This window comes from Diospyros lotus, chromosome 5 (assembly GCF_014633365.1).
Source record: "Diospyros lotus cultivar Yz01 chromosome 5, ASM1463336v1, whole genome shotgun sequence".
In the NCBI taxonomy this organism is placed as follows: Eukaryota; Viridiplantae; Streptophyta; class Magnoliopsida; order Ericales; family Ebenaceae; genus Diospyros; species Diospyros lotus.
Window position 1 is genome coordinate 30,914,048 of NC_068342.1, and position 26,182 is coordinate 30,940,229.

The following is a 26,182-nucleotide window of genomic DNA, read 5'->3' on the forward strand; positions in this document are numbered from 1 at the left end:
TTAGATTTTTCACCTCGTTGTCGGGCTAGACCCAAGGCAATGAGCCTTTTATTTATACGTCTTTGTCGGGTTGTTAGCTGGACAATGGGCCTTGGATTTTTCACCTCATTGTTGGGCTATAAGTAGGGTAATGTGCCTTTTCTTTTACCTTGTTATCGGGCTATTAGCGAGACAACGAGCCTTTTGTTTCTACCTCATTATCGGGTTGTTAGCTGGACAACAAGCCTTGGATTTTTCACCTCGTTATCGAGCTATACACAGGGCAACGAGCCTTTTGTTTTAGCAGGACATGAGCCTTTTGTCAGACTTTTAGCGAGACAACAGGCCTTTTGTTTCTACCTAATTGTTGGGTTATTAGTGGGATAATCGGCCTTGGATTTTTCACCTCATTTTCAGGTTATACGCAGGGTAATGGGCCTTTTATTTTACCTCATTGATAGGCTATTAGTGGGATAACGATAATTTTGTTTCTACCTCGTTATTGGCTATTAGCAGGACAATAGACCTTGGATTTTTTACCTCGTTACAAGGCTATATGCAGGGCAACGAGCCTTTTGTTTCTACCTCGTTATCTGGCTATTAGTGGGACAACGAGCCTTGGATTTTTCACCTCGTTGCCTTGGATTTCTCACCTCGTTACTAGGTTATACGCAGGGTAACGGGCCTTTTGTTTTACCTTGTTATCTAGCTATTAGCAAGACAATGGGCCTTGGATTTTTCACCTCGTTGCTGGCCTATACGCAAGGCAACGGGCCTTTTGTTTTACCTCATTATCGGGCTATTAGCAGGACAATGGGCTTTTTGTTTTACCTCATTTTCGGCTACTAACATGTTAATGGGCCTTGGATTTTCACCTCGTTGCTGAGCTATACATAGGGTAACGAGCTTTTTGTTTTACCTTAACGAGATAATGGGCCTTTTGTTTCTATCTCATCGTCGGGCTGTTAATGGGATAAGGACCAATTGATATGCCCTGCAAACAATAAGCAATTTGGATATGGAGCAAATCTAAGTGACAAATTTGGGACACTTGGAGCAAACACACACATAAATGGTCTAAAATCAATAATATAAGGAAAAATTAGCAAAGAAGAAATAAAGCACCATCAAAAAGCAAGCCATGACCAAGTGGGCACTCGGTCTAGAAAGCTCATGGCAATGAGGACTCTCCATTGATCCAATGGTGAAGAACAACTACCCCAAAACAAAGAAATGATTGATTAATCAAGTAAGGCAGGAACCAAGCAAATGGAGAACAAAACAATGACCAAGTGGCCCCCACTCAATCAAGAAGAAGACAATCCCCTATTGAAGAGCAACTAGAAAAACAAAGCCAAACAAGCAAAGGAAAAGCCAAGGAAAATGCTCAACTTGGCCATGACCGAGTGCCCACTCAGTCATGTCTCACCAAAGCAAGAAAAACCAAACTAATTGATGGAAAAGCAAAGACCGAGTGGCCACTTGGTCATGATGATCACGCACCAACTCACCCTTAGAAGCCTCTAGGGTGTTCCTCAAGCCTAACCCAAGATCCTCCCTAGGACCCATAAGAATATTTTGAGATTCAACGGAATATGCCAAGAATATATCAAGAATATGCCAGGAATATGCTCAGAATATGCTTCTCGAGAAACCCAGGATGACCGTTATGTCCCTTTCTCCCTCCTCTATAAATAGGAGGATCACCTCCTCTGTCAAGTACGCTCACTCTACCACTCTGACTCTAATTCTTGCGCTTAAGCACTCAAAGACTAACTTAAGCATTGGAGGATTTGTGTGGGGACATCCTTTTGTGCCCCTAATCGGTTGTTGGTCTTGACGGACCTCTCGACCATCGAAGAGCACTCTGTAATTGAAGGGCACTTGGTCATTAGAGGGCACCCGTTTATCAGCAAACCACCCATTCATCAGGGCACCTGATCATTACAGCAAGACCTCCAGGTCTCCCAATCATCATCATACAAAACTATCAAGATCACATTTCTTAAATGTTGTATCTTGGCAACAACAATTCCTAAATGCTATAAAAATTTTGGGTGTTATGCTTACACACTTTAAAAGAATTTTGTCCTTGAAATTTCAATTTCATTAATTATCATGACATCTATTTTTAGGTGTTAAAGTCACATCCCTTCAAGAGAATTTCGTCACTAAAAATTGCTTTTGTTAATCATCAAGATACCATTTAATAATTTCTTGAAAATTAACAATTCAAAAATCTTACAAATTTTTGGGGATAGTACTCTCAAAAAGTATTACCAATAGCTAAGTACTAGTTTCTTTAGTTCATTTTTCAAAAGATTTCTTTGTTTTTATGTTATTCTAGATTAGTTTAGATATATATTTGATCAATTGCTCGTCCTTTCTTTTTCACATATTTTCTGCTTTTAACCAAGGCCTTTACCTCAATTTTTACCAAGAATTAAACCTCAAACTATTATGATCAACGAGTACCATGGACCACCTCGAATCTGTTTTCTTACATTAACTGAGAACTATACGTTAATTCTTTGTTCAAAGTTTATTGGAGATACACCTCCAACTGAAGTTAATAAAATAAGTACGTCATTTTCTTCATATTCACAACGAGATATGGATATTCCTTGACAAATCTGACGAATATCTTACACAAGATTTAAAGTCCCAACTAAATCCTGCTCCCCCAAAAGCCAACAATTAATTCTTTCCTCAGGGTCTGAAGTCTTGTAGTATAAAAAGTTGGGCCTGGGACCTTGATAGAGGATGCTCTATCTCTAGACCATCCTTGATGAGTCCAATTAACGGCTAGAGTTAAACCCACACGAAACTACAATTAAAAAGGGGATAGTATTCGCATCTTTCCAAACCTAAATATTAGGTCTACAAACTTTGCAAACTTACCTCGTGACCAAGGTGTCGGCCACCACCCCTTTGGCATCTTTAACCAAATCTCCGATATGAAGACAAAAATTCAGACCATGAAACTAACTTCTTGTTAACAACTAAACTTATGATCTCAAGTAATCTTCGACTTAGACTATCTTTTGGAAAGACTAAGTTCACAAGGACTGAACATCCCAATTGACAATTCAACTACTTGATCCCCAAGTTTAAAGCAGCCAAAAGACTAGTTGGTCAAGGAACACTTATCATTGAGGCTGGAACAATCCTTTTTATTGAGGCTGGAATAACCATTTTAACAAACACAACCTATCAAACATTCAAAGACCTTGGGTACTTAAAGGAGTTAATTCACACTTTGATTATACACATTCGTATACATTCAAATAGAAAAGAAAAGAAGAACAAATATATGCAGAAAAAGGTAAATTTATTAATACCTTAGAATTTCTTTGCAAAAATTATTACAAATTATTAGTAAAGTGAATAAAAGGCATCATTGATATTAAAAGATGAGGAAGTCAACATCAACCTTAGGGAAATGATGCTCACAAGCCCTCTTTCCAACTCCTTGGCATAGTCAATTGGTTGGTGGTACCTTTCCCTAGCATTATGTTGAGTAATAAAAGCATCACTATAAGCTGTCCGAGCTTTATCCTCAACCTCTTAAAGGTGGAGACGAACTTCTTTGCCTCCTACAGAGCGTTCCTCACCTCCTTTAAGTTGGAAACCATCTTAGACCACTGAGCATCCCTATCTTCAGACTCTATTTTCAACGGATTAAAGTGAGTCTTAAACTCGTCACAATCCTGACTCATATTAGAATTGGCTTCGTTGGCTTCAAGCATAACTTATTGCACTAAAGTAAGCTCACTTCAGGCCTGCACCTCTTTATCATTCCCTAGCTTGGCCTCCTCTTTAGCTAATAGTAGAAACTTCTCAAAGACTGAGCTTATGCTCCACTCCTCGATCCTCTTAGAAGCACTAACCAAGACCTCAAATAACTTTTTCTCCTTTCCCTGAGATTCACAAGCAAGAGTAATCTAACTTTGAATCTTCAAAGACAAATAAATAAATAAACCCTCAAACTTTGCATTTGCTGGACGATATCTATTTGGAGCTCAGATTCCTAGAGAGCAACCTTATTCTAAAAACACACCATATTTTGGAAAGAAAAATACTATAGAATCATCAACACAAAAATAACCTAATACAAAGATTGTTGAAGTATGTCTTGATTTCTAGAATGAAACTCGTGTTGAGTTTATGTTTCCTAATGAGGCCTAAGGCTGTGATGATTTTTCGGGTGGGTTTTATCTTCATAGGCTTCGGCCCAAAATTGAAGAACCCAAATCCATCGCCATTTTTAGGCAGCCCATTTTAGAAGTCAGGCCACAAGCCCTAATCCTACTTTGGAGGAGAAATGGGTCTCAACCCATTTTCTCAAGTGGGAGAAGCCCACTATTCTAAGCCCTAAAGCCCACATATATAAAGGCCATTATGTGGTCTCTCTCTTGGTGTTTCCCTTTCTCGGCCGAACCCTAGCTTCTCTCCCCTGTTTCCTTACTTGGCCGATTGTTTCCTTCGTGGCTTTTCCTTTTGTGGTTGATCTTCCATGGCTCCATTTCCATCTCAATTCAATGCCTCTTTCCATGTTAAGAGGCCGCATCTTTCCTTGGTGATCTTGGCCAATTTATTGATGATGCGTGTGCCTTATTTAGGGGGTTTCGATCATGTTTTCTCTATTGGCTTTGTGCTTTTAACCCACTGTCTTTGTGACCGATCTACCTTTTGTAGTGACCTACTGTGTATGGCTTTGATCATTTGGGGGAGAGAGGGCTTCGTTTCTGTTCAGCCGAGAGGAGTTGGGGTTTTTGGGCTTTCAGTTTGGGGGGTTTCTTTGTGGCTTTGTGGTCCCTATTTGTTGGCGTTACCAAAGTGGTGAACGGATCTTCCAGATATGAGCCTTGAATAATTTAACAGGGAGTTTTACATTATGTTCTTCGTGTTCTTTACTTTCAGTTAAATCTGGTTCGATTTTGGTTGCGCTAACCCTTTTGCTTTATAGTGTTTTTCGAAAACAATTGGTATCAGAGCCTTGTGTGGCTCTTGGGTAGTGCTTGTTTTGAACCAGATCTGAAAAGCCCAATCAATTTCAGATTCGATTTCACGGTAAGAGGTTTCCATATCAGATCTGATCTTGTTTTGATTACTCTTTGCAGGTTCTGAGTTGGGTCGAAAGGTCTCCAGATCCTGATCCAGCAAGTCGCGGGTCATCTTCCCTAACAACACATTATTACTCACTTGCTTGCCGGCCAGCAGCACATGGACTTGCAAGTGACGGCACATGGAGGCCGGGGTGCCCTTCTTCTGCTGTAGATCCGATCCTGCATCATTCACAGTTCTCATTCCTGAGATGTATTGGTAACCTCTATGGCTTAAATTCTGTGATTTCCATTTCCAGCAACTAGCATATCATCGTGTGGGGGTGGCCATTAGGTTTGGGGGTTATCTTGTGATGGTAACCATTGCTTGTTGCTAGAATTAGGATTATCTGTGATTTTCTTGTGCTAGCATAACCTATTTTGGTGTTGTTAAGTCTTGCTTAGAAAATCAGTGATATAGTGTTGTTTATGAAATCTACATTTACTTGTGGTTGTTTTGTTGCTTAGTGTTTCATTATCTTGTCTAGTAAATCTGTTAGGTATAAGAATTTGTTTATGATCTTTATCCAGTATCAGCTTGGTATTTTGTTTGATATTTGTTATTTTGTGCCTATATAGCTTGTTGTGTGCAATCAGTTTCAGAATACTATTTTTGGTTAGTAAAATCAGTTTATCTGTCTCTGTTTAATCCTGTTCCAATTTTGATTTGATATCCCTTTGTGAATCTACTGCTTTAGTTAAATTCAAATTGTGTGTTTGAATTAAGTTAACTAGGCTACATATTTTCTATGTAGTACATATGCTTAGTGAATATGGATAAGGGAGCCCTGACAAATCTGGTGAATTAGGTAATACTATCAACAAAAAGATTTTATTTGATTAATTTTCAATTCTTATATAAAACATATATATATATATATTGTAAAGCTTACATGCAAGAAGAAATATTTTGAATTCTATATGTTTGCAATGAAAACTGAAACTGGAAAGATTTAAAGACATTCATATATGCAATGAAAATTGATGCAAGAATGCTTAATGAAGATTGAGATAAAATGAGAATGCATTGTATAGAATATGAAAAGATGTTTTGTAGAAATTAATTTGAGTAAAGATGAAAAACAACATTTGAAGATGAGAAAAATTGTTATGCTTAAACAAGTGAAAAGATAAGCTATTTAAACGTCTTAGAAAGAAACACTCAAGTATCAATATTGATTACTCGATTGCTTAAAAGAAATTTATATATGCAATGAAAAGAGCAATCTTGTATGATGCTTATGAAATAGCATTTTATGAAAGGAGAAAAATAATACCATTGAGATCATGAAAATCGAACCCTATGAGTGAATAAATGTATTTGAGAAATAAATATGAAATTAGAAAGAATAGAAGATAATTTATATCATAAATGAAAACTAAAAGAATTTTGCTTAATGCTATTGAGATGATTTAAATAAAAAAACTTTTGTATGGAAGATAAATAAAAAGCAAGAAACAAACCACATGAACATAACATGTAGAGCGGTTTGGCCAACATGCCTAGTCCACTACATTAGATTCTCACTAAGGATTTTGAAAACATACACTATGAGATTTTAGTTTTTATGGCTCAACTGTCACCCATATATTGTTTTTACAGGTTCAACTATAACCTCCACTTTTAAAGGGCTAAATAGGAACCTCAATTTTTACAGGAGCTGCTATAACCTTTACATGAGTCTTTTTCATTCTAGGCTGAGCCACAACTACTACCTTTTAAAGGATTAGGCGTAATATTTACAAAAGTTTTACAAAAGATTGTGAAAGGATTTCTCAAGAGAAAAATATGAAATATTGCAATGATTTCAACATTCTCTTGAACAAAAGAGAGTTACAAGAATGTGAATGAATGAAACACTCAAATCTCATATATCAAATTTTGTTTAGAAATATCTACATGAAACCTTACCAGATGATAGCTTGAAATGAAAGAAGAATGAACATAAAGAACACTCACTCAAGCATTTCACATTGGCTCGAAAAGAAAATAGGCTTGTTGTGTTTAGATTGACTCAATGTTGCTTGAATAGCAGCAACAACCATTCTCTGTATTTCCAACAGCAACAATCTCTTTGTAGCACTTGGCTTTTTATAGAAGCTTGACACTTGGATTTAGCATTGATACATTCACACACTCATAACTTATTTGATTTGACTAATAACAGTCAAATTAGTTAAAATCATATGCATATTATGTAGATAAAACATTTAGCACTCCATGCATAATCACATTTATCAATCTTTTATAAGAGAACATATTTAGACTTCATAGAATAAAGCATTAAACTTCGAACGGTCAAAACTGTCATCTTTTTCATTTCTGAGTAATGGCTATAAATTTCAAAATCAAACACCAGTTACTTGACTAACTTATAAAATTACTAGACTAATATAACTCTTCAACTTTACAAGTAATCGATTATATGGAAGCCTCACTCGAGTATGACCAAGCATTATTCAACTGACTTAGAAGTCACAGAGACTTTGCATTAAACACTCGACTACAGGGCTAAGTTTATTCGAATAATAGAAGCATTTACTCGAGTACAAAAATTTTATACTCGATTATCTTTAAGATCAAAGACTTAGCCAGATTCAATCCAATTTTTGCTCGACTAATACCTATAGATACTTGATTATTAAAATACTTTAGTCGATTGATGAGAAAGCTATACTCGATTAAGGAGATGCTCGGAATTTTGATACAAAAAAAAATACTCTATTAAAATAGCTCCTTACTCGACTGAATTTGAAATAACAAAGAGCTTTTATAAAACACTTGAGTAGGAGGACCTTAATAGCCGATTGAAAGATTTTACTGAAAGCACATACTCAACTGTTTTAAAAGGCAGACAAAGCTTTACTCGATTGGAAAACATATGCTCAGATTTCAGTACTCGATTTTCTTAAAAGCTTACTTGAGTGGTGGAGAAATAATACTCAATTATATCTTTAAGCAACAAAAAGCATGCATAGCACATACTTGTTGATCCCTTGACGCAATACAATGGCCACTCAAGAGGGGGGGTAAATTAAGTCATTAAAACTTATTGAACCGATTCTTCCCTTTTAAAACTCTTGAGATTTTTTTTATACAAAATACACTTGTTATAAATATATATGTTGTTTGAAAATGATAGCAATATGAATACACAAACAACCACAATCTAAACACAAGATATACAGTGGCTCGGTGTCTCCAATACCTAGTTCACTCTCTCAAGGTCAACCCGACACTTGAGGTTCCACTAAAATCACAACACTAGATTTCCTCACAAGATCACCTAGCAAACTTGTACACCCCGAGGTTTTCCCCTTAGCTCACCTCGAAAACTAATACAACCATACAACAACAACACCTAGATTACAATAGGCTCTAGGATGCCACACCACAATTAATCCAATACAAATAAATCCTATGTCCAAACAACCTTGGACTAATATGGAAATAAACAGAATGATATACAAGGCAAAATAGAAATAATACAAGTTACCACAAATGGAGATAATGTCTTCTCCTTTACCTTGGGCTCCAATGGATTAAACTTTAAGCTTGAGTCTTGAATTGCTATTCTTGAGTTGCTTGAGAGCTTTGGTGTGCTTTAGGAAGATAGGAAATGTTAGAGCATTAGTCTTCTCCAAAGATATCTTCTTGATATATATAGTAGAGCTTCCAACGGATCTGTAACGGCTAGTAACGGCTAGAAAAATCTGACCATTGGAGTCTAGGAGTCGACTTCTCTAAAACAGGAGTCTACTTCCATTTTAAGTGAGAGTCGACTCTAGTTATACAAGAGTTGACTTCTCTAATGCTAGAGTCGACTTTTCAAAAACACCAATGCTGCTAGGTCGACTCTGTATAAACACTACAACAAATTTTGGTTTTCTCTACAAAATTTTTCGTAGTTAAAAATTCAATTTTCGTAGCAAAAACCAATTAGCTACGAAAATTTATTCGTAGCGTGAATCATAGCTAAAGCCTCGTAGCTAATAATATTTAACTACGATTTAATGTTTCGTAGGAAATAATATACTTTTCTCTACGATAGGAGAAATGTAGAGAAAACATTAATTTTCTACTACGACATATATCGTAGTTAATTATGCCAATTTTTGTAATTAATGATGGCAATTTTCGTAGTAAATAACACAACTTTTACTACAAATGTCAAATTGTAGAGAAAATATTTATTTTTCACTACATCAAATTGCAGCTATTCATGCCAATTTTCGTGGCAAATTAATTTTCACATACCAAATTTTCGTAGCAAATTGATTTTCACATACCAATTTTCATAGTAAATTGATAGTCGCATACCAATTTTTGAAATAAATTAATTTTCTCTACCAATATTTTTAGAATCAAAAGTTAAATTTCCGTAGTTAATTCTATATACAACTAATATACTACTACAATATCACTAAATTCAATTTTATAGCAAAAAGAAATCCTTTTTTTTGAGAATAATATTTTTCTCTAAACCTGCACCAACCCTTACGATCTATATAAAATTTAAAACACAATATATAACTTCAAAAATATTGAATTAATCACATAAAATAAAATTAATGTCAACCACAATCTCCACAATTTCCAACTATTTACATAATACCAATACATATAATAATAGCAACATTAAATCCTAAAATAAAAATGGTTAATTAACACAATATGAAAATTTAGCTCCAAGTGTCATTCTTCCTCTCAAGTGTCTTTTTTCCTCTGTTACTTATGCATGCCAAGAACCTGAAAAACAAAAGTAAACGAAACATCAAACAAATTAGTCTAATTTGTTTCAATGTGGAAGACTTATAATAATTCGAATAAAGAAAACTAATCATACTAAAGTCCATCGAATTTCACAAAGACATTGAATTTCACAGTCTTCACCCATATTATCTCTAATAAATTTCATGAAAGACTGAACTCCATGCACATAGACCTCAAACCAATTTTTGGCAAACATCCAGCTTTCTGAATGACATAAAACACTTTCTAAATCACATAAAAAATAAAATAAAATTAAAAGTAAAGCAATATCATCAGACAAATTATGGTTTGCAATATAAAGCTAAGGTTGACCAAGGAAAAGTAATAACAAATCAATTGTTTCGTTGTATTTCACTACATTAAGAAAGAAGACATGTTTGGAAATAGAAAAGCATAAGTTGGTTTGGGTTGTTTTACTGTCTGGTGCTACAGTTGATGTGAGACTGTTTTATTTTCTGTTTCAATTTCTCTTCCATGTTTTCTGTTTCTTTCCAGTTTCAACTATTTTATATGTAAGTATTAAATTGAAAACATACATTCAATTTCTCTTTCTTTCTTTTTTTTCAGTTTCAATTCAACTAATTGCTTTTCTGGATTTTTTCCTATTTCTTTTTATATACAAGTATTTTCTTTTTACAAATTTAAATTGAAAATAGTACTATCTAAGTGTTTTATACATATTTTTTTATTATATGTGCAGCTCATGTGCTTGAAGCTCGTGATTCACTTAACATCTAGGCTCCAAGCACCTCCTTCTGCACTTTTGAAACCTATGTTGGTGATTGATATCATTGTTATCTGCATTGCGAAGTTTATGGTCTTCTCCTAGTTTCTTTTTGTACTTTCCATAAATTATAGATTAATCTGTCAAGTTACAATTTCACCTTCATTTTGTTTAAAGCGTCCACTATGCTTTATGAAAGTATTAATTGAAATATTCATGCTGGTTTCTAGCAAGATTCCTAAAGGTTATATGTTTGTTTTTACAAAAGTTTTTTTCACTAAGATTCTTATTAGGTATTTGGTTCAATTCTATGCCATTTTCCCACTTCCAGATTTGTGTAATAAATACAAGTAAACGTGCCTAAACAATAATTTTAAGTGTTGGGATCACTGCAAATGTTGTAAAACACATATTTTGAAATCCAAAGTTAATCAAACTAACCAAAAAAATGGGGAAAAAAAGAAGTAAAAAACACCAAATATAACAATAAGACTTTCACGCAGAATCAATGCATGCATAATTTTTGTTGAATATGTCCCACTTTGAACACTCCAACACCTATTGTATCACTCATTATCTCACAAGTCTTCTCTGAGGACTTTTGACAAACACATGGTACCCGCAAAGATGAAATATATGGTGTGCTTGTACAACTATTTAAACATAGGCATTTTATCAAACATATGGTGTGCTTATACAACTAAAATATAAACAATGAATCCAAGCAATAAGGGCAAAAACAAAAACAAAAAATCAACTCTGGACACAACTCTCGACACACAGATGATTACAAGAAGGAAATGCACAAACCGGATTGACAATCACGGAGTCGGATCAGGAGTGTTCGAACTACCGAGGAAGCTGCCGGAGTTGGAAGGAGACAGTGGATCGAGATGCTGCCGGAGGAGACTTGCAGTAGGTCACAGTGAAGAATCAGTGCACATAATCGCAACGTGGGTTTGAACAAATGAATAATCGTGGGAAGAAACGAAAGTTTTGGTTTACACAAAGGATTTGGATTTGGCGGGGATTGACAACGAATTTGGATCTTCAAGGATTTGAAGGTTTCTGGAATGGGTTTGCACAGCAAAATCTAAACCCACTAATTCCGTGCAAAAATATGAGACTTTGGAAGGCCAATTTGGATTTGGCAGGGATTGACAAAGGATTTGGATCATCAAGGATTTACACGATTTGCACAGAGGAATTCCATTCAGAATTTTGAATGGGTTTACATGTAATAGCTTCTGTGGGTTTACATGATTTAAATATTTGACACTAATTCCGTGCAATTTGTGAGTTTGAGGGGTTAATTTTTAATTAATTTGAGTTTCTAAATGTACATTTTAGGGGGAATCTTTCCCGCTCATTTATTTTTATATTTTTTAATTTTTATTATTTTTAATTAAAAAAATTAAACTTATCTTTCTAACTACAATTTAATAATTATGTAACAAAATTTTATTTTTTTTGCTATGCAATTTTAAATTGTAGATAAAACTTTCATACTGAAAATTTACATTTGGTGGCAAAAAAATTTAACTTATTGAAATTGCCTACGATTTAATAATTACGTAGTAAAATATTAATTTTTTACTACGAAATTTATAACGTAGATAAAATTTTTGTAGCTAAAAATTATATTTGATGGAAAATTTTTTAGCTCCTTTAAATTATCTACAATTTAACAGTTTCGTAGCAAAATGTTAACTTTTTGCTACGAAATCTGCTCTCGGCTGAGTCGCCTCTAACTTTGCAAAAGTCAACTCCAGCTTAAGGGGAGTCGACTCTATTGAACCAAGAGTTGACTTTTGAGGCAAGATTTTACAGAAAATAGATTTTATACATATAGCAATTGTTTGAAGATATAAACCATATAGCATGTATACATCACAAGATATTTACATTTCTTTAGTTTAAGTAAATGTTCTCATTTTATTTTATTTATATTTTACCTTCTATTTACTTTAATACATAAATGTAAATAAGAAAATACCACATTTGAATTCAATAAAAATATCTAAAAAATCAAAAATCCAAAATAGTAAAAAAGTATAATTTTAATTTTAGTATAAATTCAGAATTTAACAATTTTACCATCTCCAAGATACATATATTCTATTTCTTGAAAAATTCATTAAAAGTCATTTTAACAATAATGAATGTTAGCTATTGAAATACCGAGAGTTAGTTTTTCAAAATGAAAACATTTTCTTATATGTTTTCTTATAGTGCGTTAATCTTCCAAACTTTGAGAAATAACATTTCTCGGTTCATTTTGATACAAAAAATGCTATAATAGTTAAGACATATCAAAAATCCATTAGGGGTTTTAAATATACCAAAAATAGTTTTACTAAAATTATGTTTTGTCAAACATTAAAATACACAATAAGTTAATTGGAGAATTTTGGCTCAACAATACTCAAGTAGAAACTTTCAATAGTTGATAGAATCTCTTCAATACTCGATTGTTTTTTGAAAACAAAACTAAGCAATACTCGTTTGACTCAAAAGCTATACTTAGATTGAAAAGAATGTGTTGACACACATTTTTATAACACCCCGCATCGAGCGATAGGAAGGTCCGGGACAACTTACCCTGATGGGCCTACGCGAACTTCCCAGGAGGGTCACCCATCCTTGGTTTACCCCAGGTCAAGCACGCTTAACTTGGGAGTTCTTTGCCTACATTCAGCCCAAAAGGTATCTAGCTGGTGTTGTTTCCTTCCTTACTTATTCTTGATATATACTACCCTCATTTTGGGCTCTTGGGGTATTATACACATCGTGTCATTATCGTGGGGCCCACAGCTGCGGGTTAGCTCTCAGCTATCGTCATTCGACGACCAGGAGGCCCACCACACTTATGAGCCCCTCAGTGGTTGCTCTCTGGGCAACCGATGTGGGACATACCTGGTGCATCTACACCATCTCCCCCGACAGGTGTGGTGGGGCTCTATCGGCCCCTCCCTTATCCAGGGTTGTAGGGACCATTATGGGGTTTCCCGCAGACGGAAAAGAATGTGTTGACATACATTTTTGTAACACCCCGCATCGAGCAATAGGAAGGTCCGTGACAACTTACCCTGATGAGACTACGCGAACTTCCTAGGAGGGTCACCCATCCTTGGTTTATCCCAGGTCAAGCACGCTTAACTTGGGAGTTCTTTGCCTATATTCAGTCCAAAAGGTATCCAGCTGGTGTTGTTTCCTTCCTTACTTATTCTCGATATATACTACCTTTCTTTTGGGCTCTTGGGGTATTACACACATCGTGAGGCCCACAACTGCTGGTTAGCTCTTAGTTATCGTCATTCGACGACCAAGAGGCCCACCGCACTTATGAGCCCCTCAGTGGTTGCCTTCTGGGCAACCAATGTGGGACATACCCGATGCATCCACAGAATGTAAAAGGTTTAAAAGATTATTTGAATACTTTTGTCTTCAAAGGCTTTATATACTCAACTAGTTTTGTCAAAAATCTTTTTCTTACTTAGCCGATTTTTAAAGGTTTTCAGACTATTCGATTAAAATAAAAGCATACTCAGCTATTTTGAAATATATATATATATATATAAGAAAGCCTTAAGTTGTCCAATTTAAAATATTTTATAGAAAAATATTTTATAAATCATTAATAAACCAAACTTACTGAAAATATATTTTTAAAATTATTTTCTTTGTAAATCAAAATACAAATTTCTGAACAAGACTGTTCTCACACTTTCATGCTTTAGTTTTTGAACCGTTCTCACGTTTTTATGTTTCAATTTTTGGACCGTTCACACGCTTTCATGCTTTAGTATTTGAACCATTCTCACACTTTTGCATTTTGATTTTTGGACTATTCTCACACTTTCGCATGTCAGTTTTTAGATAATGAGCCCTAGATCATTCTTGTACATTCCACCCTTCAATACTAGGTTTTTAATTGATGAGCCCTAGATCATTCTCACATATTCTACACTTCAATACTAGGTTTCTTTTGTCTACCAGAGTTTCTAGCCCTTTTAGTGCATTTATTATCCTAAAAACAAAATACACAAAAGGGAACCACAACAAGATGAAAGTAATTATTTTATTCATGCATCATTGAATGACATATATAAATGTTAAGAAATTTAATCCTGCCTATGATACTTTCCTAAGATGAGCATATGGATTCTGAATTCTTTTACGTGTTTTTAGCTTTTGAGCAATGAAACATGCTTCTTGAATTTGTTAATAAGATCTTCTATTCCTTCATTGTTCTTCTTACCTTGAATTATGCCATTGGCCTACATGATAGTCATTACATTCTTTCCCCCAAGCTCTTGTGTCCACAAACTCTATCAATTCCCCTTCCTAAACCAGTGCTTCTAATTGATTTTTCACTTCTAATTGATTTTTCAAGTCTCGGTATTTGTCAGTAGAGTGGCCATGAGTACTATGAAATTAGCAAAAGGCATCCCTTTTCCACCCCATAGGCTTGCAATCTTCTTAAGGAGTTTAATTAGGCCTGATCCTTCAATAGTTTCTAGAATATTGAAGTATGAATCTATGAGCGAGGTATAATCCTCAAACTAGAGCTAGGGAGTACCGTCATGTCTTTTGGCCTTTTTTTTCCATCTAGTTTGTCTCCTCATCAAAGTCTTTTCCTTTTCTCTTCTTGTCCCTATCTACATTTTCTCCAATTGCTCACATTACTTCAACCTATAATATATACTTGTTGGCCCAAGTAAACAAATCTGCCAATGTCGCAAGCTACTCTAGGGCTAAGAATTTCTTGCAATGGTACTGATGATGTCCCTTGGAGCAATGCAGCAATGGCTATGCTAGTTTGTAGATTTAGTAGCTCTAATGTTACGTTTCCAAAATGATCAACATATTGTCTAAGGGTTTCTTTGCCACCTTGTTGGATCCTGAGTAGATACGTGCAATCCTTCTTTCTGTGGCTATTAACAATGAATTTTGTGCCCAATTGGTTGAAAAATGAGATGGATCCTTCAATAAGACCATTATACCAAGTGCGAGTATGATTTGTCCGGGTTAGAGGAAAAGTCTGACACATTATTGCATCCTCCTATCCATAAAGCAGGACTCATAGCTCTGAATGTGATCATAAGGGGTCACTCTTGGCCGGGTACGAAGATTTCCCTAACATTTTGAATTTCCTTAGCAGAGGCTTATCCATTATTGTTGGGGAAAATGGGATTCTTCTTCAAGTTTGATCTTTTGAGATATGTCATAGTCTTCTTTATTCCAGCACCTCTTTGATCATTCTCCTCATGTCAATCGTTTCTCGGGCCCTAAACTTCAAGTAATTCTCAATTTTGTCATTCTTGCTTGATCTTGATAGGGTTCAGTCTTCGTTGGTCCTCTTTTCTTCCTTTGTTTTGATCTTGGTAAGAAGGGAAATCTCGAGAACATGTCTTTCATGGGGGAGACCTAGAATGAGTCCTCGAGGTAGCGTCTTGGTAAGAAATGTCCACTGGCCTCAAGGTGGATGACATCACATTGCGAGATACCATATTTTGTAACATTCTAGCCATTTCTCAAAGTGTTTGTATCCTTTCAAGGTGTTGTTACTACAAGGTTTCATACTCTACCCAAAGGACCATGGGCACAACTTGTTCAGTTGAGCCGAGGTGACCAGAGGGGTAAGTCTCCTATGGGACATGTGAAACATTGTGGTGAGAGACTTGGAGTTGGTGAACGTTTCTGAGAATCTTGCGAGGGTGGATAAGTCTCACGTAAGTGGGTGCCTTGAGGGTAATATAAGGTCTCTAGCCTGGGTGATTGGGTCTCAGCATCGTGTGAGAGGGTCTTTCAATTGCTTCTTATTTGGGCCATTGCAAATAAGTGTTCCTTAACTTTTTTATCTTTTCCCACATATGACGTCAACTATCGTTACCCAACTACAATAATAAATTTGTAATGTGGGAGAATGAGATGTAAAATGACCTAATGAGTTGGGTAACGACCCAATAAAATGAAGTAACAAAGATAACCTTGTGACTCCCAGGATGGCATGTGTGGGTTGTGACTCTTAGAATGGGTTGTGAGAGTCTGAAAGTGACAAGAGAGTCCTAGAATGACAAGTGACCTAAAAGGTGATGAGAGTCTTCTTTGGTGACATGAGCCCTAATAATTGAGAGACCCACAATAACTAAGAGAATTAAGATAATCAAGAGACCTGTAAAGAAAGAAGCAAGTTAGGTGAGGGTGAGGTCACCCACAAACCCTCTGATACTTAAGTTAATCTCGACCTAAAAAGAAATTTGATTTTAAGTGACGTAGTAAGCATACTTTACTAGGAGAAATATCATATTTATAGAGAGATGAGGAGACTAAGAAGTGCCAAGAGACTCGCACCTCTCAATGAGCATCTTGGGAGTAACTTTGACAAGGTCTCACGAGATTCACATAGCCTAATTGGCATGTAGCAATTAGGAGAGGGGGCGAGTCACTCGCTAGAACTGAGTAACCCCCTAGGTCACTCAATTGGCTTCTAAGTCTTGTGTACAGGGCTTTATAGTTATGTGACTTGACTAGGCATAGCTTAGAATAGCAAAATATCTTGGTGTGTGATCGAAACAACTAAGCAAAAGTGGGTGGGGGAGGAGGTCACTCAGTTATAACCGAATGACCTACACACTCACTATCTATAAGGCACTTGGTTATAGCTAAGAGTCCATGCCTCTTCACTTTTTCAACTTATTTTTGGTTCCTACGAAGTCTCAAAACACTTCCTTGGCCCACTTAGTCTTGGCCTTAATGGTCCACTCTAACTCAAGTTAATTTTTTAGCCCATCTTTGTAGCTTGGCCCACCCTCTTAGGTTGGAAACCCATTTTATCACAGCTAGCCGCAACAAATAAGAAGAAACAAAAGATAATCTGACCCCTTAAACTTTTCAACTTTCTTCAATTTAACGATTTTTTTGGGGTTTAAATTTAACTTTGAACTTTTTGAATAATTTAATTCAAAAAAAAAATAAAAGGGGCCAATTTGAGTTTTTTTTTTTTTCAAAAACATAATAACAATAACATGCTCGGTAGGGTAGTAACGTAAGAGGGGGCATTAAAAGTGAAGATTTTGTTTATGACATACGAGAATGCGAATTAAAGACTTTTAGGTCGTCAATTGGGACATGATGTTTGCCTCAGGTTATTCGATATTTTTCAATTTTTTGTCTTGTCAGTTGAATCCCAATAATAATAATAAAAGAAAAAAAAATCATATATTATACATAATATCTATATAATAAGACAGAACAGTTTTTGAAAATGTGTTTGATATATTTTCATCCTATGGCTGAAATGAATTCTCAGTGTACATGGATGGTTGTGATGAATTTCAATTTTAAGTTCCCGCCCACTCTGTCTTGCCTCTCTTTCTCTCTTACACCCACTTCCTCACTCACTGCCCCTCTCTCTTTCTCTCTGGCCGACCCTCTCTCTCTCTCTCTCTTTATCTACAGAGAGCAAGCAATGAAGGCTGAACGGTGGCCTGCCATGGGCTGGCCGGTAGGGTCGATTGCAGCGGCGACCAAGGATGGAGCGGACAGAGGTGGCGAACGATGAGCTGGTCTCGCAGTGGAGGGCCGATGCGCAGCGACTGGGTGCGACGGGCGGAGGCGCGGCAGCGGCCTGAAGCCGCGATAGTGGTTGGATACTGCGACGCTTGGCAGCCAGAGATGGCGATCGAAGGCGAGCATTTATTTTGCACCTTCAGCCAGATTGGGTTTCTGCACTTTTTAAAGAGGTAACTGAAGGCGTCTTTTGTTCTTTATCGATCGATTGAGAGAAACAAAGAGAGGGATCATAGTCACCGATCTTAGATAGTGCGACCTTGCCGCAGTTGCAGACAGCCATTCTGTCATCGTGTGATTTGGCCAACTCGCTTATCTTCTTAACACCTACACAACAAGCATCCGATGGTGCAGCAGCCATGGCTGGCCGAGAAGCCACCAACAGCAAACCCACAAACACTCAATAAACTCTATTTGATTTTCCAGTTCTACCACTACCATTATGCCAAAAGGAAAAATAAAAAACTGCATAAGAGAATGACAGAAGCTCGAGTAACAGAAAGAAAATAAAAGAAAATTAAGGAAAAATAAAAAAATGCAAGTCAATTAAATCTGTATGCTATTTCTTCAAAATCCATCTCGGATTCTTAGTTTTTCACTGTTTGTTGGTTTGTATCAGTGTGATAGCACAGCCACTGCTGGGTTATCTAAGAAGGCTTGGGCTCAGTCATCTTCAACCCAACCAAATCTCTCTCTCTCTCTCTCTCTCTCTCTCTCTCTATACAACCCATATATATATAACCCATAGGGAGATTTAACCTCAATTTTCACCTTTATTTATACAGTACCAAAAATGCCTTTTTTTTACCCACATAGATGGTCGAACCATGAGATTTAATTTAACCTCGATGGTCGAACGGTGATGGGTTCCTTTTTTCATTTTACTTTTTGGGTTTCCACTTCTTGAGTGCTACTTTTATTGTAATTATTTGTGTCCTCTTCATCTTCGTTTATTGGTTTTTGTCTTACTGTGTGTGTATGTATATATCACTGTGTGTATATATTTTATGCATATATTGGTTTGTCTCACTGCATGTGTATGTATATATCAGTGTGTGTGTGTGTATGCTTGAAGCTCACTGTGTGTGTATGTATATATCAGCATGTGTGTGTATACTTGAAACTCACTGTGTGTGTATGTATATATCAGTATGTGTGTGTATGCCTGAAGCTCACTGTGTGTGCAATATATGATTCAATTTGATTCACCATTATGTATGGATTATTTTTGTTTATATTTCTATAATCACTGATATTTGAATTGATTCACGTATATTTCAGGGATGCATTAAATTAATATATACGTATATATTATATATTAAGATTGATATATATTTCTGTAGTTCCTGATTCAATTTGATTCATAATATATTATAAATTAAAATTAGCTGGTATATATTTCTGTAGTCCCTGAAATTTGAGAGATTAAATAAGATTAAATGTAATAATAAGATTAAATATAGCACGTAAAATTTTTAATTAAATTCCACACATAAACTGTTAATCAAATTTGAGAGATCATACTTTTAAATACATCATAGTTCACCTTTTTTTTTTACTGATATACAATGTGCTAAATTGTTTTATATTTAATTTACAATTTTAATGTTGAATTTTGCTTTTCACCTTTATTTTATGTAATATAACTTTAGTTTTAATTAATTTTAATTAAATTTATATGTTGATATTCTTAATTCTAAACAACTAAAAATAGTGTCTTTATCAAACTATTGATCTGTTGAATAAGTTTGCCAAAGATAGAGGTGCTTTCACCGTTGTGTTTTTAGGACGTTCTTTGATCAAGTCGCTCAAGTGATGAATCTAATTTTTGTCTCTTTTTGGTCAAATTTTCTGTTTCTTTTTTTTTTTTTTTTCCTGTTTGGTTCATGAGAAAAAAATAGTAATTTAGGATATATATGTATAAATTGAGGGTTTGACCTATGACTTCATGCTACTATCTGATGCTTGCCGTGTTGAGATTATTATTAGAGAAATTGAGGGTAAATTGAGACATGGAGTGGAGGCTCACCCAAAGAGGGTGCAACCACTTAAGCATGTTTCATCATATTCATGTATAATATTTGTAAACATGCTGTGTGATATGTTCTAATACGTGTGTTTATGTTCATATATACATTTGATGTACTTAAAGGCCCGAAGTGTGAGGATCAAGAGAATGGTATGTGGATTGTAAATTTGTGATATAATTAATCTTTAAATAAAGTTTATTATGAATGATTGGACTTACATTTGTGTCTGTTCACGGGTTAAGATTAGGGGTACTCATAAATTAAGGTGCCTGAGAGTCAAACAAAACCAATGTGATTGGGTTAGTTTGGTTCAAGTTTTTTTTCAATTTGGGTTAATTTTATTTTGCTCATTTTTCTTTTTGTCATTTGGACTCAATTAGACCATTGAATTTATGGGCCCAAGTAATATAAAGTCCCCTTTGCCTAAAATTATCTTTCTTTTTTATTGAATCCATTGTTCAACAGCTATTTTTTTTACCAAGTCACTTTAAGGACCAAGGGTTGACTATCTAATGCTTGTCATGATGCTTCTTTCTTAGAATGGTAATGTTAACATGTTGTACAGATTAGTATTGACTATCCACAATATGGAGCATTACGAGAAATGTAGGTATACTTTTATTTTTTCTTCTTTGTACAAATTACTGTATTTCTTTTCTTTTGTTAATTTCTATCTTATGCAACCAATGATTAACTATATTGTTTGTTTTACAAGCTTAACAGTAATTTCTATCTTATGGTTGGGAACACACACAGACATATACATATTCTTACACACACTGTTAATATTATTTACACCGTGCCTTTAGACACGAGTATACGCTAGTGTATATATATATATATATATAGGAGGGATGGGCCAGAAGCAGAAGCGGAAGCAGCTTGGACGGCCATTGTGCCGTGGGTCAGTGCCTGGCCCTGCCAACCCAAATTGCTGTTCACCCAGACCCAGCAAGCTCTTTCCGCCAGAGTTTAGGGCCCAAACCAGACACGACCAATCCAGTTCCTGTTATTCCATGGCCGACAAACTGTCCCGTGTCCCTAACGGTGCGTTTAATAAAGGATTTTTTTTTAAATTTTTAAAATTCATAATTTCTGATAACTTCTTAAAAATTTTTAATTCTTAAAATTTGTCACCTTTAAATATTCTAAAGAATGTTAAATATTTTTTTTTATAATCTTATATTCTTATATTTAATTTAAATATAATATTTTTAAAAATTTATATCATTTTATTTAATTTTTTATTTAAAAATAACAAATTCCTCCTAATATATAAAATACTAAGATTCATAAAATCTTTAAAAAGTCAAAAAAAAAATTACACTATATATAATTGTGAAAAAATTATAATAAAAATAATCATAAAAAAACTATAAGATTATAAAAAAAATAAAAGGTATTTTAATCTTTATTTGTTAAAAACGTTACCTAATCCATCAAAATTTAAGATTTTCAACCCCAAATAAAAATCTTTTTGAGAAAAAATTAATTAAAAATAAAAATAAAAATCTAAAAACTCTCCTGCTGCACCACCTGTACCGGATACCCCCCCGTGAACCAAATGCCCCCCTACGCGTCTTGAATTCGGGTTAGTACATCACATGGCTAAATCTCGTCTCTTGAACTCACCAATGCCAGAAAACGTGTCCTTTACACCACAACACATCAATAATGTTGGAAACCAATTGCATGCAATCATGTAATTGTTATCATATATAGAACTTACATATAATACAATAAGAGGAACAAGTCATTAATTTAAGAACATATTTGTCAAACGGACCAAAATTATATAAAAAATCTATTTAGACACTCATAAATTAATATATTATATATTTGTAATAATAATAATAATAATATAACATACAACATAACACATAAATAACAGGTGAGGTGATTATCCAAACAGTATTTTGGCAGGGTACCTTACGTACAGTGCCTACTAGTTCTGTAAAGGGCCAGTTAAGCCAGCAGAGCGGCGTGACAGGACAATCAAACGAAACGCTGCGCGTACGGCGCCATGGTCTGATCGGAGGCATTGGTAAGCCCCCACCACTCCGCACTAGATCGATCCGCCATTTCCAAACATACATTCGCGCACATGCACAGATAGAATAGCATCACATCCCCCCATTGGTATCATCACCACTTCTCCCTCCCTTACTACTCTACCTTAACATCTGGCAAACAAAAGCTGATGTTACTCGTACTCCTGAGCCACGCCCCCCACAAAATACCATCCATTTCTGCAGGCAGGCAGGCAGGCAGCAAGCCACGCCCATCATGCATCAACCACAATAAATAACTTAATAAAAAGCTTCTCTTAATATATATATATATATCTATAATATTTGTTTCTTCCACGAAATGATACATACAAAATCATCATGCGTTCTTCCACATATATTACTACGAGTTCTTACAGCTGTCGCAGATGTATTGTAACGAAAGAGCTGTTGTCCTCGTTTGCCATCCTTCCAACCCCAAAACAGAGAAAACAGGAAGAGGGGGCATACGAACTGGGACCATATATTTATTATATACAGATTACTTGCATATATTTTATATATAATATAATTTGAGTCCTAATTAATTAATATATATATATATTAATATTAATAATATTAATTACAGAGCATTAATCCCTGGAGTCTGCAATCCGGTGATGAAGGGCACCTTCTTCTGTTGGTGCTGTGGCTGGTGTTGCTCCACGCCCCCCTATAAATTAGCCATGATTTCATCATGCACAGGCACGTACTCCTACCACATTTTACACACACATATATATATATTACTATTTCATTATAATAATTAAAAATTAGCTTATGCCACCGACAAAACCACAAGCCTAAGCTTGCTTCACCTAGATAAGATGAGTATCTGTCTAAGATTCATTAAGATTCTCTTTTCTTTTTCCCTCACCTATTTCTCTCCACCCACCAGTTTGATTATGAAATTGAAAAATACTACAATTAATCAATGGATTGGACTTGGACTTTGAATTTAAAGACCAGTGGAGGCCACCACTACTGACCTCAAGCTTTTGAACGAGTTCTTTGGCGTTTGGGGCAGAGAGAAAGATGTGACGCTGGGAGGGCTTGATGAACCCATCATCCACGGCTTTGTCAATAAAAGTCAACAGGTAGTCGTAGTATCCATCAACATTAAGCAAACCCACCTGCATGAGACATCAAAAAAGGGACGACACAAATATAAATCTATATGTATATATACACGCGTTTATCCATTGAAACCAGCTATATATATATATATATCTGCGTGTGTATCTGAGTTTACAGGCTTCTCGTGGATGCCCAGTTGAGCCCAAGAAATGACCTCAAGTAATTCTTCCAGAGTTCCATAGCCACCTGTTTAATTCCATAATACACAAATTAAGAGATTGACAAGGGAAGAAGATCAAGAGAACCCACCCCACCCAGGAAAACGCAGAGTTAGTGAATAAATACGGGAGAGTTAAGGGACCTGGCAAGGCAATAAAGCAATCGGAGTGACGGGCCATCTCGGCTTTCCTCTGGTGCATGCTGGCCACCGGCTTTACCTCGCCGACCGTCTTGCCTGTCAACTGCATGAGCCACCAACCAACCGGCGTTTTCAAAGACCACGCATATGCAAACTTATGCACAAGAACATTGCAGAAAGAAGAAAAGAAATCAATGAGAACTTCAAAATGATATTGTACGCACCGTTTTGCTCATCAGAGTTCTGGGGATGATCCTGCGGGGACGACAAGAAAAACAGAACCCCCCCAACAAGTTAGGAGATGCATACAATTAGGCAACTTCATTTAGAATAAATTAACAATATTATAAATGCTAACAGGATCAACGTACGTAACGTACCCAAGAACATGTCCCCCGCCACGGTCCACGGCTTGAGAAACCAAACCCATCAACCCAATGCTCCCTCCTCCGTACACCAGATCCAATCTTCTGGACACCTAATTAATTCACACCCAAAAGGCCGGCAACATATTATTAGAAACCAAGGAACAAGAAGCCACTGATCAAGCATCATCACTTTTGAGAAAAGAAACAAAGAAGGATACCAATTCTTGGCCTAGTTCAATGGCGGCGTCTCTATAGCAGTCTCTCTTGCCAGTACTGCTGCCGCAGAAAACACAGACGCTCCTGAACCTTGACGTCTGCGATGTTCTCATCCCCTCCTCCATTTTGTTTGCCTGATTAAGCCGCTGTGAGAGAGCTTGCTACTGCTTACTGCTATCTTTCAAGTACTTTCGGCCTCCGTGTGTAATAGAGAACTGAACAGCGACTATATATATATATATATGTGTGTGTGTGTGTCTATAGTCTACACAATCCAATAATGTGTATATATATGTGTACATTTACTATTGACCAAGTAAAAAAGTTACTTTATTATCCGGGTTATCCATTTGGATTATTCTATGACGACAAATACACGGTACTTTGGTTGAACTTAAACACAATCCATTTGGATTATCCGGGTTATCCACTTGGATTCTTCTTCTTCTTCTTCTTCTTCCTCCTCTTCTTGGGAGGGGTGCTCAGGCTATCTACTAACCCTGTGATTCCACGTGTCTCGAACTGCATAGCATGCGCAGAGCTAAGCCAGCAACAAGTTGCAAAAATGCCCAAATCCATCATCTCTCCTGATCTCGAATTCCGAGCATCCATTATTTGTGTTATTACTGTTAGGCTTGGGTGTGCCCCCCTCTCTTCTTCTTTGGGCAAGAGTCTGGTTAATCATTTAATCCCCCCCCTCTCTCTGGTGTCCACAACACACACAGCGCCAGCTGCTGCTCTGCTAATTAAGGTGATCATCAATTCTGTCGCCGTCCAGAGGTCCCATCTAGTTATGTGTCCGTCGACGTCCATCAATTTTAATTAATGCCAGGAATCATTACGCATATATACCTGCAGAACGTCTGGATCAAAACATATATAACACAATAAAAAGTAATTGTTTCTCACTTCCATCCGTCGCTTTTGATGGAAGTTCCAACCAAACTATTTTAGGCTTTCATTTTATCACCAACGTAAGTTAATATAATCTCCTTGAAATTTTGTTATTTGTTTGCTAATTATAGAAATGCTTCTAAGTTATTTAATTTATAAGTTTATTTTCAAAAATAAATAACACTCAATATTTTAAAATTGAACAAAAAATAAATATATTTTAATATTACAACTCGATTTATCTAATACTTTTTTCACATTGTTACTTTACAAACGTTAAAATTTTTAATTTAACAAAAATAACTTCACATTTTTCTTCATTTCCTCTCACTTCTTTCTATGTTTGATGAATTAGCTTTAGATCTAACACTGTTCTTGGTTTCTCTCTCTCTCTTTGGTTTTGTGATTGTGAAATTATAATAATTAAATTTATTTATATTAAAATCAATTAAACTTCTTAATCACAATAATTAAATTTATTTATATTAAAATCAATTAAGCAAAATCTTTCGCAAAAGCTAAGGGTCTGACATGTTGCGAGTGAGGTCAATCAAGTCTGAATCGAATCCACAATCCGAGAAAGCAGAGGCTTCAAGAGCTCGGACGGGGTCCTCAGGGCCTTCGAGGTCACTGGCCCGAAAGGGTCTTCGGAGGGACTGATCCTGCCTTAGTCTGCAAACACAAAGACATCAGAAAGACACTGTGGAGACTCTCTCACGTTGGCCCTCCGATACTTAAGTCAAATAAAAATTTTAAATGTATGTGCTTTTATATGCAGATTTATGTTGAACATATGTCTTAAAGTGTATTCTACTGTCCCGAAGAATAAGGTAGAGGTCTTTCGGATGAGCTTTAAAGGGAAAAAGGGTAAGATCTGAATGGTCCTTGAATGTCCAAAAAAAAAAATATTCATTTGCTTTAGAAGATGCTATTTATAGATACTAGGTAGAACCCATAATCAAGTCCTCAAACTCTTTCGAGGAATGCATCGGGTGAGACTGAAAAGCTTGGAGATGTCTTCGAAGTGAGAGCGC

The 26,182-nt window shown here is 35.7% G+C and overlaps 1 protein-coding gene across 2 annotated transcripts; it reads right to left on the reverse strand.

Annotated features, from left to right (window-relative positions):
- Positions 1-22,703: 22,703 nt before the first annotated feature.
- On the reverse strand, positions 22,704-24,859 carry LOC127802082 (cytokinin riboside 5'-monophosphate phosphoribohydrolase LOG5-like). 2 transcript variants are annotated; one of them, XM_052337770.1, is made up of 7 exons: positions 24,257-24,859; positions 24,051-24,148; positions 23,895-23,925; positions 23,674-23,773; positions 23,488-23,558; positions 23,225-23,368; positions 22,704-22,908 (listed from the first exon to the last, which is right to left on the reverse strand). In XM_052337770.1, the coding sequence occupies exons 1-7, from the start codon at positions 24,377-24,379 to the stop codon at positions 22,819-22,821; spliced, it is 657 nt and encodes a 218-aa protein (XP_052193730.1). In that variant the 5' UTR covers positions 24,380-24,859; the 3' UTR covers positions 22,704-22,818. The 2 variants fall into 2 exon arrangements, with proteins under 2 accessions (XP_052193730.1, XP_052193731.1); XM_052337771.1 differs by having other exon boundaries at positions 22,704-22,950; positions 24,257-24,845.
- Positions 24,860-26,182: the final 1,323 nt, after the last annotated feature.

Coding starts and splice junctions, on each gene's coding strand:
- LOC127802082 (XM_052337770.1), bottom strand. CDS start 24,379: ATGGAGGAGGGGATGAGAACATCGCAGACGTCAAGGTTCAGGAGCGTC. Junction 24,149..24,256: donor TTGAACTAGGCCAAGAATTG/GTATCCTTCTTT, acceptor TGAATTAATTAG/GTGTCCAGAAGATTGGATCT. Junction 23,774..23,894: donor GAACTCTGATGAGCAAAACG/GTGCGTACAATA, acceptor TGGCTCATGCAG/TTGACAGGCAAGACGGTCGG.